The 19,192-nt window shown below is 44.0% G+C and overlaps 1 protein-coding gene across 6 annotated transcripts in view; it reads right to left on the bottom strand.

Moving 5' to 3' along the window:
* CACNA1E (calcium voltage-gated channel subunit alpha1 E) overlaps nucleotides 1–19,192 on the bottom strand; it is a 643,532-nt gene that overhangs the window by 35,250 nt on the left and 589,090 nt on the right. For all 6 annotated transcript variants that reach the window (XM_083157191.1, XM_083157187.1, XM_083157188.1 and 3 more), the window contains 6 exons: nucleotides 17,418–17,528; nucleotides 17,198–17,281; nucleotides 15,160–15,285; nucleotides 13,691–13,756; nucleotides 13,122–13,213; nucleotides 12,105–12,270 (listed from right to left, as the gene is read on the bottom strand). In XM_083157191.1, the coding sequence (XP_083013317.1) occupies nucleotides 12,105–12,270; nucleotides 13,122–13,213; nucleotides 13,691–13,756; nucleotides 15,160–15,285; nucleotides 17,198–17,281; nucleotides 17,418–17,528 (645 nt within the window). The remainder of the gene's footprint in view (nucleotides 1–12,104; nucleotides 12,271–13,121; nucleotides 13,214–13,690; nucleotides 13,757–15,159; nucleotides 15,286–17,197; nucleotides 17,282–17,417; nucleotides 17,529–19,192) is intronic.

The following is a 19,192-nucleotide window of genomic DNA, read 5'->3' as shown; positions in this document are numbered from 1 at the left end:
AGTATACCCTCATGTCTTCCTAAATATATAAAAGTACTAACATTTCATAATTGTGTGAAAAACAGAAAGTTAATTTTAATACTTATTATATTTGGCCAGCTGGGGTCTGCCTGTGTCATGATGTTGGGCCTTTTTTTATGCGTATGCCTGGAGCTGCAGCTCCACCCACCCTATTGTTAATCTGGCCCTGCCCCCACCACCAGATTACAGAAGCAGCCTCTGGCATACCTGTCATATCTGATTCATGGCCTGTAACAGGTTGCTGGTTTGCTAAGAGACGGTTAAATTGGGCATAGACCTAAAGATCTATTGTTTCATCTGGCTGGTTGGGAAAATCTGGTCAGCCAGATCCGGCAGCCAGATCGCTGCTTACCGAGCCAACCTTGAATCACCCCCTACGGGCCTGATTCAAACCTGATTGCTCATCTGCACATTTCCAGATGACAGCAAGAGGTTAGCTTCCGCATAGACAGAAAGAAAACTCACCCTGTGAATTATCCATATGCAATATGGAACAGAGGTGAATGTAGACCTCATGGATCCTTAAACAAATACTGATTTGGGGCCCTCCTCCCGCCAACAATCCATAGCACTATAATTTTGCTGCTGATTGCAGCCAGAATCAATACAGTACCTTTGCGCATGCACAGTCTACCGATAAATGCTCAGCTGCGCGAACACCGGCATTGCGTACAAACCTGAATCAGGCTCTAGGTCTTTCGGAACTAGGCTTAATATCTGTGTCACATTTAAAGTAAACCGATTGCCCAGATACTGTACAGGGGATTAAAAAGGGCTATTGATTAACATCAAAAGGACTTTGGGCCTGTGGGTAGGCCCATGTGATGTCATGAGGTCACGCACAGCTGTAGTCACACAATGCTCCTCTGGGAAAGTTTTGGATGGCCAAGATATCTTTATGGGGCCCATGGGGCCTGCAGGGCCCTAGGTAGGTGCCTAGGTTACATTTTGGGAAATCCACCTTTGCACTAGAGGAATAACAATTGGTAGGTGCCGGTTTTAAAAGTACATGGTATAGGTATGGGTCACTGAAGGTCGACATGCACCAAGGTCAACATGGGGTTAGGTCAACAGGGTAAATTGGTCGACATATGCATTAGGTCAACATGAGCAAGGTCAACAGTCAGAAGGTCGACATTTTTTTTTGCCTTTTTTTGTCCCAATGTCAACAAAGTCGACATGGTCAACAGTAATGTTGCGCCGTGTCCCCACGCAAGGCTCACATGCGCTCACCATGCTCCGGGCACGGTACCTTGCTATGCTCGACACACTCTATTATTCTCCCTCCATGCCCTAGTGGCATGAAATACGTCTGTCTGCACATGTTGGCTGGAAAAAAAAGTGAAAAACCCCATGTCGACTTAATGCATGTGTCGACCTAAGGACCCAGCCGACCTAACCCCTTGTTGACCTCAAGAGGTGTCTACCTTGGTGCATATCGACCTTCAGTGGTCAACCCAATCCATGTCGACCTTCCTCATGTTGACGAATGACCGCATACCATGGGTATTGCAAGGTGGACAGTGTCATACTCATAACCAGACATTACCCCTTACACTGCAGATAATACATCTGAGTCCAGAGATGGGATAATATTTCCCCCAAAATGAAACCTAATGTGTTCTCTAAACTATTAGTATATATATATATATATATATATATATATATATATATATACTGGAGGGTCTGCTGGGTGGGGTGACACTGCAGTGATCACAATATTGGGAGCAGAGCAGCAGCTTCTCTGCAGCGTCAGGTGCACATTGGGCCTAATTCAGCAATAATTGTAGTTTTGCAAAATTGCAAAACTTCAACTGTTTTCACTAGCATGCAGGAAGGGGGGTGGCTTACACCACAGGGCAAGGCTGCCCCACATGCCGTGCCCCCCCCACAATGCGGTATAGTGAAGCGTTGGCATAACTAAGGTAGCCTCCAGCCTGCGCAGCATAGCTACAAAGGTAGGAAGTAGGCCTCTGCGTACAGCCCCGCAAATGGTCCAGATACTCCCCCATTGTCCAGACTGCACCCTCCCAATGCCGAATCACCACCCCATTTTTCAGAATGTGTCTGCAGTTTGAGGGATTGCGGATGCATGCGCAGAACAGCGGAGAAAAGTCTTGCCTGATATTTTGCTATGCAGCGACTCGGCTGAATTAGACCCAATATCTTTAAAGCTCCAAAAATGAGGCTAAACTTTGTCAAAATAAGCAGCGACCGGGCTACTCACAATGAAGCGGATGCAGACAGGTATTTTGTGATAGGCTGCAGTAGTTGTCTTTGGCAATAAATGTTCATTTCTATAGTTTATTCAGTTTATTGTAGTCACTGTTGTGGTGTCCCCCCAATATATATTCTAATACGTATACTGCTGTTCCTGTGAGGAATACGTTTTAGGATCCGCACCTACTAACATGTATATGTGATCACAGAGATCATCAGAGAAGGAGCAGAGATGGCAGCAGCAATGACAGATAAAACCACTGGGCCCAGCAGCAGAACTGAGATGGCTTCAGTAGATGCCCCAAACCACCCTGCTCTTTCTGTGGTGACTCCTTAACACTAATATGTCACTTCCCACTGATTCCCCAAATGAGTTACTGTGTAATATTAGTGGGAAGATGATGTGGGCTATGGGGCAGAGAGACCAACTGCCATTTCCAACTGCCGCCCGCATGCCACATGCCAGGTATAAAACCTCAGTGCACTGGCCTCTCACTGTCATTTCTTGAGCAGAGGCAGAGGTGAGTGCAAGAAAAATAGACCCCCCTAGAGAGAACCAGTTTTTACAGCGGTTACTCCAGGTATTATCACAGTGATCAGAGAGATCAGCGCACATTAACACCTGTGTTTTCTTTTCTTTTTTTTTCTTCTTTTTTTTGCACCTTTGGTGCATTTTACCACCAACGATGAGCCGGAGGGAATTGGCCCAGTTAACTGGAACTGGGCCATATCCGAACACCTCCTGGCTACGGTCAGGGCGCCGCAGACCATCTTCTGGTGTACCATCAGCAGCAGCCCCAACATCAGGAGGACCACCAGCAGCAGCAGTGCCGTCCTCAGGAGCACCAGCAGTGGCAGGAGCACGAAGACCAGTAGTCATCCTTGCCCGCCTTCCATCCTACAGGAGATGCACCTTTACAGAAGGAGGCGCTGTAGAGTCCTGCCCCATCTGCATCTCCCAGTTTCGGATTGGAGAGGAAGTGGCGGTCACATCCTGCAGGCATGTTTTCCACATCTCATGCCTGACACAGTGGCTGGACATTAACACCATCTGCCCCCTGTGCCGCTCCCGATGCCTGAGCAGACTTTTCCTGCGTCATCTTTAGAGGAAATCCGAGGACGTAAGTACTGTTACAGCTGGTTGTGTCCTTGTTGTCTTGTCTCCCCCTGTCTACCCTACTCGGGGATTAGCTACTTGCTGCTGTTGTCAGCAGAAGTCTTGAGGGATTTTACCTTTTTTACCTGAACTGACGGACTTAATTTGGCTCATTTAAATTTGGCTAATTGGCAACAATTCAAATTCCTCAGTCCCTCAGCAGGGTTTTGGGTTCACCTCTTGCCGAGTTTTACTTGTGTTATCCTTTCTCTCCCCCAACCCCCTTTCCCCTCATGTGTCTTTATATTGCTTCTGATTGGCCCTGAAGCTTGTCTTAATTCGACTAATTGGCATTCAATTAAACAAAAGGTTTTTTTGTTTTTTTTTTACTTTTTTTTTTGGCAGATCATCCATTTAAGTTTTAATTTCTTTGGGAGCTATTCATGAAGCAGTGAAAGAGGGGAGAAGTGTGATTGGTTGCCATGGTAACATCTCCTCTGGCTCACCCTTACACTCTTCTCACTGATTCCCGAATAGGCCCCTTTGCCACCAAACTTTAGTTCATTAAACATATCTGAATATTCTTAATGTGTTTTAAATAAATTCCACCTTTTTATTCTGCCAAATACATGTCTCCGAGTCTTTATTCATATTATGGTTACTTACGAGTGTGTGATTATATGGTATATACTGTACATGGGACACCCCCAGATGGTTGAGGACTTATGGATCTTCATGCTTTGCCACTATACAGTTCTTAAATTGATTTACTAATTAATAAATATATATATATATATATATATATATATATATATATATAAACAAATAGGTGACCATCACTGATGCCAAATTACTGTGTCTAAATCTTCTAATATAATGTATTAATGTTATTTTAGTGTTTGGTGTAAATAGTGACACATTATTACTGTGTGGTTGGTGCAGGGGACATCAGATCACCAAATTAGCCTAACACATTTTTTTTTTATAATCACAGAGGACACGACGCAGCCACATCTTGGTAATTGTTCACCCTGAACATGTCTTAGGGGGAAATTTACTAAGATGTGTATTCTACTTCACATGTGATGTTGCTATGGGCAACAAATCAGATCCTGTCTACTATCTTCTAGAGGGTGATAAATAAATAAGTAGATTCTGATTGGTTGCCCATAGCAACATCACATGTGAAGTAGAATACCCATCTTAGTAAATTTCCCCCTCTGAGTCAGACAAATGCATAACAATGGGTCTGTGGGCTGTGTGTGCAAAACGGATACACATCCTCTTGTGGCTACGTAGGAGTCACTGGATGGCACTGGGGTATTTGCACATGGGGCCCGATTCAGGCCTGATCACTGGGCCGAGGGTTTTCAGAGTCCAGCGATCAGGTAAACGCCATCCTACGCCGCCCCACACAAGCGAATCCCTGCCCATGTGCACCATGGAATGGTTTTCTCTCTGTGTGCAGCGCTGAGTAAGCCAGGAGTAATGTGGGGTACACACAAGTTCGATATGGCCCAAAAATAGCCAATTTAGATACAATCTCGACTGAATGTATGTAAATCAGCCATGTTTTGGGCCATTTCGCTGCCTTTTTGATGCAATCCCGATCCGCGGCCCCGCGGGTCGTTCGGTCTTTTCTGCGATCCTACCTGCTGCAGGTAGGATCTCAGAAACGACCATTGTAGTGGGTGCGGGTCGCAATCGGATCACGATCACATCAGGGGCCTGGTACCCCTGGTACTAGCACCGAGCATGATGACCCTGGCTGGTCAGCCCTGGATGGGATACCTGGGGGAGTGGGGACTCCACCAATAAAGGAGTCCATCCCCAGGCTTTACCCTTCCAGGACTGAAACCTGGGGGTGTCCCTGGCACCCCTGGGTGTTGGGCTGATTTTCATGGTGTAATAAAAAAAAAATATTTTAAAAACATTAGTTTTCACAGTTGAACTACAAGTCCCAGAAGGCCTCCCCCGCATGCTGGGACAAGTCCCAGCATGCAGGGCATTAATGGGTCAGCTGGTTCTTGTAGTTCACCTATGAAAACAATGTAAAAATAAGACACAAAGACCATCTGCAGCAGGAGAACCAGCATCAGGATGACCACCAGCGGCAGTACCGTCATCAGGAGCACCACCACCAGGTTGGCCTTGGACATTTATATCATAAACGTTTTTCACACAGATATTTAATTTGGTACTTATGTAGTATCTGGGCATCCGATTTAGAAATCGGGTCGGGTCGGTAGCATCGCATCACATCGCATGCGATGCGATGGTCCCGATTTTTCCATAGGATTCAATGTTAAAATGGTCTGAGTCCATTTTAACATAGATTCAATGGGAAAAAAGGCGTCCTTTTCCTTTCCCCACTATCCAAGTGGGCATGTGGCGAGCGTAACGAGCCACCGAGCCCGAAGCGTGGCGTAGCGAGCCCTGCGAGGGGACACAGAATACTTTTTAAGAAATCTGCGTCCGCTCGCCATGCTTCGGGCTCGCTGCGCTCGCCACGCTTTATAAAATCAACTCTATGCCCACTTGGATAGTGGGGAAATGAACAGGACCTTGTTAACATTGAATCATATACAAAAATTTTTGCGATTCGATGCGATTTTGCCGAAAATCGCGTTGAATCGCATCTGATTGTATGCCTTAAGGTAATGGGCCCCATACATCAGCAATCACAATTTATGGATTTCCAGATACAGGGATTTTTTGGCCAGATAAATGGATTTTACAATCTATCTGACTTTGCCCACACATTACAGATTTATTTCAGTGATCTGCAGATTTTTCCATCTAAAGATTGCATCTTCATATCTGGAAATTGCCCAATCGATTGTCATTTCAGCTGTTCAATGTAAATAGATGAAGAAGATGAATTGGGAATGCCCACACATATAAAAAAGATCCGCAGATAATACCAGATTATTAAACATGTTTAAAAACCTGATTAAGCAATCGATTGGCGATTTTGATTGGGATTGCCAAAAGGGGGAGCCCACACATCTAAAATTAATTGTGGCAATCATCTCCATATCTGAAAATTGTCACAATTAATTGCTGATGTATGGGGCCCTTAAGGCATACAATCAGAAAATCGTCAGCCCAGATACTACATAAGTACCTTTTATTTAGTTGCACACGTCAAAGTTCTGCCAGCCCCAGTGGTCAGTGTAGGCTTGCAATGCAATGTTGCTTTAGTTGTGCAAATATGATGTACAACTTAACACCACTACTGTAGTTGGCAGCAGTCTGCATTACACCAAATGGGTCTGTTTGCACAATTGCCCGAGCAAGTTAGTAGATACAGATCCAAGAAGACTAGAGTCTAATATATGGTACTTGTTTAGTTTCACGGCGGCCGATTTATCGGATGCGATATCGGCCGATGCGATCTGATGCGATTTTTTACCTGTTCATAACCCCACTATCCACTACGCATGGTGTTGATTTTATATAATGTGGCGAGCGCAGTAATCCGCGGCGGCTCGCCACGCTTCGAACTCGCTGCGCTCGCCACACTATATAAAATCAACTCCATGCGTAGTGAATACTGGGTTAATGAACAGGTACCCGATGAAGGGGGTCACACCCCGAAAGCTAGTCTTCTAAATACAGACTGTTTATTGCATCTGATAACCGCCTCTTGGGTGCTGCCTTTCTTGGATCTGTATATATATAGTGAATACTGGGTTAATGAACAGGTAAAAAATCGAATTGGACCGCATCAGATCGGCCGATATATTGACTGATATGGCATCCGATATATCGGCCACAGTGAAACTAAACAAGTACTATATATATATATATATGTATATATATATATATATATATAGAGAGAGAGAGAGAGAGAGAGAGAGAGAGAGAGAGAGAGAGAGAGAGAGAGAGTTTTAGAACCAGGGCACTCACCAGACAGCAGTTTTAGTTATTTATTTCTTCATGTCAAAAAATCAGACAGTAAGCCGACGTTTCGGACCCAGCATGGTGTATCTGAATCCTACACCAGTGCACTTTGGGATGGGATCTGATTTTTTGACATGAAGAAATAAATAACTAAAACTGCTGTCTGGTGAGTGCCCTGGTTCTAAAACTCTATGGACTTGGACCATATAATTTTTATATGTGCCTGACGGGAGCACCGCAAGGAAGATACAAAAAAACAATATTGTGCATTGGTACCAATATTTTATATATATATATATATATATATATATATATATATATATATATATATATATATATATATATGGACTGTCTATTTCTGATTGGAGGCACCCAAGTACTATTGTGTTCTTTGCAGGATTGTGCCGGACATTGCCTGTTTTGTGTATATATATATATATATATATATATATATATATATATATATATATATATATATATATATATGTGTGTACAAACACATTCATAATTGATTAATTTGATTGTACAGCATGTGTGTTACCTCGAGACCTGCAGTCCACTTACTCCAGCCTTAAGGTGCCCATACACGGTGCATTTTTTCAGGTGTGATGCGATACCCGCTCCTGTGCACCTTCCATCACGCAGCACATAAAGTCTGTGCAGTCTGTGCTTTTAGTACTAGATTGCATCGTATCTAGTACAAAAAGAACAGCACTGTAGCACAGTGTATGTTCTTTGTACTAGATATAAAGCAATCTAGTACTATAAGCACAGAGTTCATTGCACAGTGTATGGGCACCTTTAGCACAACCTCAGAGTATTACAACATACAGTAGAGATGTACCCTTGTCATATTTAGTTCTGACAGAAGCAGGTCAATAGGTCGACCCCAAAACGTTGACATGCAATAGGTCAACAGGGTCAAAATTTGAACATGAAAAAGGTTCAAACTGTTGATATGGACCCCATCTGTCAACATGAACCCCTTGGCCATGTATTATGTTCTAACTTGACACTGACATGTATGGTGAAGTAAGAACAAGCTTGTTTAAACATAATCATGAAAAACTCATGTCGACCTTGTCACGTGTCTACCTTTTTTCATGTCTACATTTTGACCCTTTGACAGTTTTCATGTCGACACTTTGACCCTGTCAACCTTTTTATGTGGACCCTTTGATCCTGTCCACCTTTTTCCAATGTCGACCTATTGCATGTTAAGCTTTTGGGGAAACCTATTGACTGTCTATCTATACCAGGCTTGTCCAAACTATGGCCCTCCAGCTGTTGGGACTGCTAAGTCCCATCATGCCTTGCCACAGTTATGCTTTAGGGCATGCTAATACTATGGCAAGGAATGCTGGGACGTGTAGTTTCACAACAGCTGGAGGGACGCAGTTGGCCATGCCTGATCTAAAGTTCTAAACACTGTAGATTTATCAACCAGAACCGGTTTAGATACAGGTTTAGACATTTCCATACCCCATAATGCAGGGCTGGGCAACACCGGCCCTCCAGATGTTAATGAACTACACATCCCAGGATGCTTTGCATTAGTTTTGCTATGTGGCCATGCTGAAACCTGGGCATGCTGGGATGTGTAGTTCATCAACATCTGGAGGGCCGGTGTTGCCCAGCCCGGCCATAATGACTTAACTGCCCTTTAAAGCATATTTTCCAACCCTTCCGGAAGCTGCCATAGACTTGAAAACCTGGAAGTGTAGGCGACTTGCCCGCATCCCAGACATTTTTTAGTGATGCGGGCAGGACGGGAATAAAGTGCAGACTCAGAGGCCGAAGACCCACAAATCACAGCATTTCCTGTATTACGAATGGGGCCTAATGATGTCACAGTCACAAGTAAACTGCTGCATCTCCTCTCCTGGCTTTTCCCAGAGAAGAGACAAAATACGTAGGCAATTATGCTTTAGAAGAACACCCACCAATTAATTTTCGGAATCATTCCCAATCCTCTAACATTAAGTTAATTTACCAAAACATTCTGCATCCAGAAGGACAATATAAGACATATTTAGTGGAATAGAAGACATTTTTCAGCTGTTATGGGTCCCCTATACTTACAGTAATGGTACTGAATGCGAAATACATTTATGACATACTGTATGCTAGAACGGGAATGGGCAATACCTGTGTGTATAATTGTATCTCCCTCTTTTACTAACATTTAAAGTTTAATACTAACTGTCTTACAAATACATATTTAATGAAGCATCTGTTTAACCATGTCACAAACGTCTCTCTGAACTTCCGTGATCCCTTCGTAAATAATTCAAAAAATGAATGTGTTCTGTGTTTTTGCAAACATTGTTTAACTAGGACAACTGCTTGCATAAATGTGTCTGCTTTTCTCTAATCTGCTAATGAGGCAAATGACTGTTCATTCTATTATATCCAGTCTCACATGGTTCCGATGCCGCGGGGCCATGCAGCGGGATCTGGTGCGATGTGCACTATGTGCTATGCGATTTTAACTATATAGTCAAAATCTCTAGTGCAAATTGCACAGTGTGTCCACAGATTTACATGTAGACGCTACAGTACCAAGTATAAGTGTTTAATAAAACTGGACTATCAACGGGCTGCATTGATCCCGTAGATGCAGGAGGAAGACAGAGGCAAACACCATTTCAATTATCATATACTTTAGAATGCTATTGGTTAAGATCTACACATGTTGAAATAGATAATTACAATCAGAGAAATACATAACTGAGAACAGAGTATTATTGATTTGCCACCATCACTAGAAACCCACCATAAGTATATCAGTGTCTGTACGTTCTTTCTCTTGATGAGTAAGATACAGTACAGCACATACTGTAAATGACTAATTCTATACAGTATATCATAACAGTTAGGTGGGTTCAATATGTTCTTATCAGTTACCTTGGTAACCGTAGCATCACAACGGGGGTGCTGGCTGCACTTAAGTGTCACCTGCTAAAATGCCGACTCCTGCCCAGCGCCAGGAGCCAGATGCTGCACTGTAACATTATGGGGCATATTCAATGCCCTGTCGGCGAGCTATGTCGGCAAGCAGTGTCAATAGCTCGCAGTCACAGCTTGCCCTCAGTATTCAACTGCGGCAAACTGTGCCGTTTAGGGGAATGCTCTCCATCCACTGACGGCGAGGATTTTCCCAGAACGTTAAATACGGCGAGGGGGTTGGATGGGGAGAATGGTTTTTCCTCGCCAAAAAAAGCCATCTTCCCCATACAAAGCCCCCTTCGCCGCCGCTCGACAACGGCATTAAATATACCCCTATGTGTTAAGCTTGCCATACAGCAGAACAAAATCAGGCCTGAACGCATGATTTTGACGCCGTAAACAGATCGGATGTGTTTTATAGCACATACAGTACGATTGCTCTTTCGATTGATCATGCAACCTGCATATGCAGGTCATTCTTATGTATGGTCAGCTTAACGCCCGGCTACTGTCACTGTGTATGTGCCAGCCATGCAGCCTCAGCAATCTCTGGGGGAAGCCAACATTGCCCTGACCCCTGGAGTGACAGAAGTGAGGGTTGGGGTGATACACCATGCTAGAAAGTCACACACCTTTCCATGTTGCGCACCGCATTGGATGTCAAGGTAGTGATGGGAACCAAACCATAGGAGACTAGCGAGGTGTCTGCAGTTATCCTAGGGCCTGATTCAGATCCGTTCGCTAGGCTGTGTATATTTGCCGTCCTGGCAAAGGACCCCCCCATTGTCCTGCTCACTAAACTGACTTTTATTGTGGCTGGAGATGGATGAATTCAGGTGACGCCCCTCCCTCATAAATGCTCAGAAATGGTCAGGGGAGGGGGTGGATGTCTGGAGTGAATGAGTTCAGTGGTTACAACAGTTCACCTTTCCCAGGTCTCCTCACAGAATCACAAGTGAAATAATCAGCTGCACCTGTGGATATTTTAAAATGTGACAGTGAGTAATGAGTGCACCTGTGCACCTGCCGGGTGACCTGAAAAATGTAAACTGTTGGGGGTTCTTGAGGACCAGGGTTGGCAACCACTGATTTAGTTTAAGAAAATCTATTTAAAACTTATCTAAAGGTGCCCATACATGGTACAATGCTGTGCGATGCGACGCGCGCTCCCGTGGGCATACCATCGCACAGCACATAAAGTCTGTGCAGCCTGTGCTTTTAGTACTAGATTGCATCGTATCTAGTACAAAAAGCACAGTACTGTAGCACATTGTATGCTTTTTGTACAAGATGCAATCTAGTACTAAAAGCACCGTGTATGGGCACCTTAAATGGTGCGTTTGCACTGTGCGATCCGCGGGCATCTCATCGCACAGTACAAAAAGTATAACTGGTGCAACCATCGCACCTTAAAGGTGCCCATACACGGTACAATTGTTGGGTGCGATGAGATGCGCGCTCCCGTCACACATTGCTCAGCTCGAACAGTACGTGCTGCACATACTTTGTACTAGATCGCATCTCATCTCATCTCATTGTATTGCAAAACCTATGCAATGAGATGAGATGCAATGCGATATTGTATACAATAATTGTACCGTGTATGGGCACCTTAACACATTTTTATTTTTTTAAACATCATTTGACCATCAACACTTAATATATCAGTGAATCAATGATTGGAGCAACACAGCTTTACATTTTTCCAGTACCCGTTCTTCTTTATAGTTTGCACAGGCAAGGTAATGGCTGCTACATTTCTCTGAGCTGTGTTCAGTAGCTCTGGAAGGCTCTGGGGGCGGATGTATGAACTTTGAGGTGTACATCACGCCACAATATATTGCGTAAAGCAGTTATTTTCCTGACAGAGAAAACTTCCTATTGACCACTAGAGATGTATATGGAGACTTACCAGAAAAGAACAGAAGAAGATGAAGGACACAAAATAGACATAGGCCAGGTCAGTCCCACAGCGGTCATTCTCAGAGTGTCCAGAGGGGGCACTGGTGTCTGGTTCACAGTCCTTATTCCCCAGACATGACAACATGATCTCCTGCCAGGCCTCACCGGTGGCACTCCTATGGAAAGGCACTTGATCATCAATGAATAAAATGTATTACTTTTATCATTTGTGTCAACACTGATATCTGTTCACTATTTACATTGCTCTCTCTTAAGACTGGCATTGGTCTTTCAATAGTCTCAGGCAAAAGATACCCCTTTGACCAAGCTTTCTGTGTGTTCCATGAGCACATCTATACTGGGAGCAAGAAGAGCTGTACACATGGGCCCCTGGGACCAGAATGGCTCCCACTGTATACATTGCACCTATACACTATACCACATTATCCACAGACACTGATGTTTTCTACAATGGGAAATGGGGAAGGTGTGATTTACCCATTAATGTATAATGCAAGTGCACAGTCTGGAACGTGATTCCTAGAGGAGAAAGTGGGCCCCCACTGGGTTTACCCTGTACCCATACCTCCCAACTTCTGAAACAATGAATTCGGGACCCGTGAGCCATGTCCCATATTCGTCGCTGTGGGAGCATGGCCAGCAGCTCTGTGAGCGGATGGTTATGCCCCCAGCACCTCTGTCTCTGGGAATAGATGCTGCGCACATGCACACAGCATCTATTCCACACTGGTCTGCTCAGCAGAGCAGCACCGGCCAGGGGAGACTCCCAACTGCACCCCCCAACATGGGACACTGACAGCCCCGGGTGGGACACGGGATCGTCCCAAAAAAACAGGACGCTCCCGCAAAAATCGGGACAGATGGGTGGAATGCTGTACCAGTCCAAACTTGTGTTTACATCAAAGTTAGGAAGATGTATCATGCCAGGTTCCCTTTAATACTGCAGGAATGTAGGTATAGCTACTAGTATTTCTTTCACTGAAGATACAGAGTTTTCCAGACCAACCTGAAAAGCAGCATGAGGGAACTGGAGAAGCTCCTGAAGTTGTTGTGTCTGTTAATATGGCTGTCCTCTTCCAGTCGGATGTTTCCAAACACCTAAATCACATACATTAAAACTTGATATGGTATATCACTGCATACTGGATGTGAAGACAGCATGGCTGCTGGTGCTGTTATTGTGCATTATATGGTACGCATATGAGCTATTCTGTATCCTAGGGGTGCTCCATCCCATCGGCACAGCAGGACAACTGTGAGGGATGGAGCAGGATGGTCTGTCTCTAGCAGTCTGCCTCATCTTGTGACTGGCTTCCTCTGTGCATCACAGTTCTGGTGTGTGCCCAGGAGAGCACAGTGCTCGGCCCAAATGCTTTTTATTTATGGACAAATCTGTTTTTTTTAGTTGTGTTTACTTGTGATCTACTGGATGTAATAAAGCGACACAATCATATCATAATTGGCGAAAATAAATGGCGAAAATAAATGGCGAAAATAAACGATTGGCGTCAATAAATGAGGTAAGAAGGTCCTTTATGTAGTGACACCTGTCCAGGGGTGAATTGACAGATTTACCTGCATTCCAATAATGGCGTAGATGAAGAACAGCATTGCAATCAGGAGGCAGACATAAGGAAGAGCCTGAAAATAAAGTAACATGAAACTATTGAACTGACAGCGCATACAGGGACAGCTCTCTGTGGTCCTGATTTAGACAGAGGGTGAAATGTAATAGGATGAGAGATTCAGAACGTGAGAGATTTGGTAAGAAATCTCCAGTCTTTTTAAAGTGGCAATCATTTACACTGCAAAACCAGTTTGATTTTGCAGTGTAAAACTGTGTACACATGGGGGCGATTTTGTACAATATCGCGGGAAATATGGTCACTAAGCAACCATTTTGCCCATGATGGGAGTGTGCACCGGCGATATATCGCAGGGTGCCCGCTCCTGTTTTTACCCCTGTAGTGATCGCTGGTCGCAGGAACAAGCTCCTACGACCAGCTGATTTCCACTGCCGGGCTCCCCCAGCAGTTTCTTTTTCATCAGCGACCATCTCTGGTCGCTGATGAAAAGGAGAAACTGAGCAATATATTGCTCAGCCATATATTGCTCAGCAATATATATAGCTGAGCAATATATCTCCCCCGTGTGTACGGGGCTTAAATGATTGCCGCTTTAAAAAAACCTGGAGATTTCTTACCAAATCTCTCACTTTCTGAAGCTGTGTACACACGGGGGCGATGGGGGCTGAAATCGCTGGAAATATAATCGCCAGGTGCGCTCTCCCGTTTTCAGGCCCATTCTAATCGCTGGTCGCAGGAGCTTGGGCTTAGGGCCTGAGAGTTTTTTTAGCAAAGCAAAAAAACACACAAATGGGCACTGCACCATGTGGCACTGCAGGTGGGGCAAATGTAACATGTGCACAGAGATTTAGATTTGGCGATGTGTGCTTAAACTGAAATCTAAATAGCAGTGTAAAAATAAAGCTGATTAACATCTGTTGGTTACATGTAAAAGCAGCCAGTATTTACCCTGCAGAGAAAAAATATAAATGTGCTGTATTTGCTCCCTTTAGCAGGAGAAATCTGCTGCTAGCAGGAGAAATCATTCAATGGTCGCCGACAAATCGCCAAAGACAGAAGGGCGTTGACCTCATGTGACATCAGCCGCCCACCCCGAGCAGGCATCAGCCTTCTGATCGCATCACATCACACGCAAATCGTATGCAAAACGAATGCGTTGCGATCCAGCCCATAATGGGTGCGATCATCGCACTGTGTATGGGCACATTTAGCTCTTTCATATATAGCAGCAATTATTTTAGAAGTAGTCCGTTAAAGCAATATCGGAATGCCTGCCTACTTTTCTGGACTGCCTGGTTGACCACCAAATTAAGGGAAGTCCTCACTGATTCCCAGAGCAGGGTACAATCAGTCACATACAGTAATATAAACACAGAACATGTGTACGACTACTATACATCCAATGCAAAACACTTACATTTTTAAATGTTAACAAATACAACAAAAGTAGTTTATTACCTTGAAAGATTGTACAAAAGTCCATAGTAGGATGCGGATTGTGTATCCCTGCCGGAGAAGCTTAATGAGTCGGGCAGCTCGGAACAACTTCAGGAAACTCATGTTGAAGCTGCTGGTGTTCACCAACTAGATCAAACAATTTTTAATATTATATAACAATACAGATGTTCTCCATTAGCTTTTATAGAACTGGTTCTCTGTGCTTTCCTACTGTAGTTATAAACTATTATGCTGCCTTCCCAAAGTTGAGATATGTTGCCCTTTGTTTTTGGATAACAGAAATACAGATTAAACTACCAATACAAATATAAGAGCACCGGTATCTAGGTATTGCATGCAGTCAGCATGCAGGTAGTCAGAATGTTGGGGTTCAATATGCCGACGCCGGCATCCCGACTGTCATCAGAAGACAGCTGGCACCCCAATTTGTAAGTATGTGGGGCATCCTAGCGTGTGGCCGGGGAAACAGTGGTAAGTTTAGCCACTAGTGGGAGGACTACATTTAGGCGCTTAGAATTGGGAGTTAGGGTTAGGCTGCAGGGGGTTAGGTTTAAACGGTGGGGTATGGGGGTTAGGCACTAGTTGCAAGGGTAAAGGTCAGACTGTGCTGAGGGAGAGATTCATTGCATTGAGTGTTTGGACACTTACGGTGCCCTATCAGGCTTCTCCATATCTTCGGGATGCCGGGTTGATCGGATTGACCACTGGCATCCTGAATGCCGGGATATCATATGTATCCCCTAGGTACATTACGGTAATTACAACTTTGTGAAGGAATGTTCATCTATAAGTCAACAGAAATAAGCTTTACCCCTAGAGGGTATCCCTCATATTAAGATGGTGGAATTTCCCCCTTGTTTGTGTATTAACATTTGTTTGTGACAATCAATCCGATTGAGAGCGCTAAATTACAGAGGTTAATGGATTTGCCCCGATAGTCCGCACTTAAAGCATAATTCACCATAACTAGCCCTCAGAGCTGCGATAACACATGAGGCCTGATACTTATCCTGATAAAATGTGTTATCGCTCGAAAACGGAACATTTTTATCCTGGGCCAAAAAAAAGGGCTTTAATAGCCTTGTAATGACCATCGATTAGAAATCGGCTCATTTTTTTTTAGTGGAGAGAAAAATTATCGCTGGTATTGGGATACACCCCTTCATTTATTTTGTTTTAGTTATACAAGATGTAATTGTAAGAACTACAGTAAATGTAACCAGGGATAGTCCATGTGTGAGACAATTACTTTTTATAAGGGTTCATAAACAGGTACTAATGAATTATCAGTGACACCAACATGGCCAGGTCAATGTACAGGAACTAAGGACCTTAGTCTGGTTCACTCGCAAAGGCAAAATCCTTCTCAAATGGACATAACCACATGCATTGCAGGGGGGGGGGGGGGTTTGGGGAGAACAGATGCATGAATAAAGCAGCCAGTATTTTCCCTGCATGAAAGAAAAGTAACCCACCCAAATCTAAATATCTCTGCACATGTTACATTTGCCCCCTCCCCCTTGCAGTGAACATGGTTTTGTCCATTTGAGAAGGCATTGGCCTTTGCGAGTGAACCAGAATAACGGCCTCAGACAGAAAAACAAGGAGCTCTAACAACAGAAGGTATAAATCCTGTTGCCCGGGCACCCATCAAAGGAGAGATTTAAACAGAATCCCATGTGATACCATAAGCATGTCTGTGCCCACCGCTCCGCTGGTGCACATAATTAGAAGCATTTATAAAGCTATACTTGGGTGATCACATAAATAGTGCAGTGATCGTACCCAGGCAAAAATGGGCAACAGGAACATTAACTCTTCAGGATTTATTTACGAAGATGGGAGTTCTACTGAGGACTGAATGTTGCTATTGGCAACCAATCAATTTCTATCTATTGTCTTCTAAAATGTATAAATAAGAAGCAGATTCTGATTGGCTGCTTTCCATTTTAAGGATAATATGCATTTGTTTTCAATACTGGAAATGTATTATGCCCCAGGCAACAGGTCAGTACAGCAAATGGCAGTAGCGCCTCACCTTACTGTCTGTAAGAATAATCTCAGTGATGCTACCGATTACTGTGATGAAGTCAAAAATGTTCCAGGTATCTCTGAAATAGTTCTGTGAGGAAACGGTTGTGTTAGTGCATATCATTCGGTAATTATAAAATCTGAATAGTTGGTTACACAGTGACCTTATCATCAGGTCTACGGCAGAACAATTTAACAGATATTAGCAAAGTAATTGAGGAACGTACCAAGAATCCAAATGCAATGATTTTGAGGATGCACTCCAGGGAAAATAACATGGTGAATGCAATGTTCAAGTATTTTAATGCAAGTTCATAAGTGTATGGAGCTGAATAATACTGAAAGAAAAAGGAAAATTTAATTTAGTAAATTCAGGAATAAAAAGGTATATCATAAGCTACAGAAACTTCCCACCAATAATGATGTCCTATACTACGCTATTACTACTATTTTGCCCACCAGTCATAATCATCAGGGTCATTATATATTATTCTGCTGTCTAGACCAGGCATTCCCAACCACAGTCCTCAAGGCACACCAATAGTGCAGGTTTTGTAGATATCCAGGCTTGAGCACAGGTGACTTAATTAGTATCTGAGGGATTCTGATTAAACCATCTGTGCTGAAGCCTGGATATCACTAAAATCTGCACTGTTGGTGTGCCTTGAGGACCGTGGTTGGGAATGCCTGGTCTAGACTGTTCTAGTGCTTCCCTGTAAATGCAATGAGGACTCATCACTGGGTTAGATGATTCCACAACCCTCAGTATATCTCAGGGTTGCCGACTTTTTAATGCTCCTCTACGGGAGAAGCCCGGAGAGGAGACTTTCCTTACCCGATCGGGGGGTGGGGCTTGACGGTGACGTCATTAAGCCCCGCCCCCTACTACGGGAAATAGTAGAAATTATTGATATCCATGGAGGGGGCGGGGCTAAAATGACGTGATTGTGCCATTTTAGCTCCGCCCCCTCCTCTGAGACCCGCGGATTGCGGCATTTACATGCCGTGATTTGGTGGGTTCAGGGGGGGTCCCCCAGATTCCGGGAGGGTTGCCCACCCTTCCGGGGGGCCGGGAGGGGGACCCGATTTTCGGGAGACTCCCGGGAATTCCGGGAGGGTCGGCAACCCTGGTATATCTTTCAATTATTTTTTCATCTGTTATAAAACAGAAAATCAGCGGGAAATATTCAGATTGTATCAGGGGTTAAAGTGAGGGGAACGGGGTGGAACTGAGTTCCACCACCTGTAATGGTGAGGTGGAGCTAGTTTATCCTCCACCTTGGCCCTGCTCAGTAATTTGAACAGAAAAGCGTTATAGTTTGTAAGGGGGTGCCAAAAACCCTACCACTGGCCCTGGCTCTGCCTAATGGGGAGAGGGGAGGGTTGGTACATTAAATGGCAAAATTAAAGGAGTTCTTCCACCTCTCCAGACCACTTTAAGCTCTGGACCTTATCTTGTTTTTGTGAAGAGGAAAACTGGGGTATCCGTGTGATGCAGCTGACTTTGAGCACTGAAGTTCAAGCAATTAAAAAATGATGGAACCAAAAAATTATTGTGGAAAAAGTTAATTGCATGATTTGTTGGCCACGTAATATTAAATATGTTACTTATGCACCTTTTCCACTAGAAAAAAACCCTGGTCTGACACAGGTAACTGGACACAGGTTTCAAGCCATACTGTATTACAACAGCTTGATGCCTGGTCACAACGCAAATTGGATCTTGGGTTAGTGGTGTGTCTTCCATTTGCCGGTGCTTAGAGATGACATCATGATGAGTTGGTCCAAGGGTCTTTCCAGGGTTCAACCCTGATAGCTTACTCAGTCATATTCCCTGGTCCCGGGTTATTTTTCAGGGGCCTTTTATACGGAGCTGCGACCAGGTTTGTACTGGCAATAATCTGAGTTATTGTGACAATTGAAAAGGGGCATTACAATGTTCCATATTCATGTTCCCATGTTTATTGTAATTTGCGGAGAGCGGTAAGACCCGCACCTTCAC

The sequence above is a fragment of the Crinia signifera genome, chromosome 8 (genome assembly GCF_055691185.1).
Source record: "Crinia signifera chromosome 8, ASM5569118v1, whole genome shotgun sequence".
Taxonomy (NCBI): Eukaryota; Metazoa; Chordata; class Amphibia; order Anura; family Myobatrachidae; genus Crinia; species Crinia signifera.
Note: the sequence above shows the minus strand (reverse complement) of the source record. Positions and strands in the feature narration are given on the sequence as shown.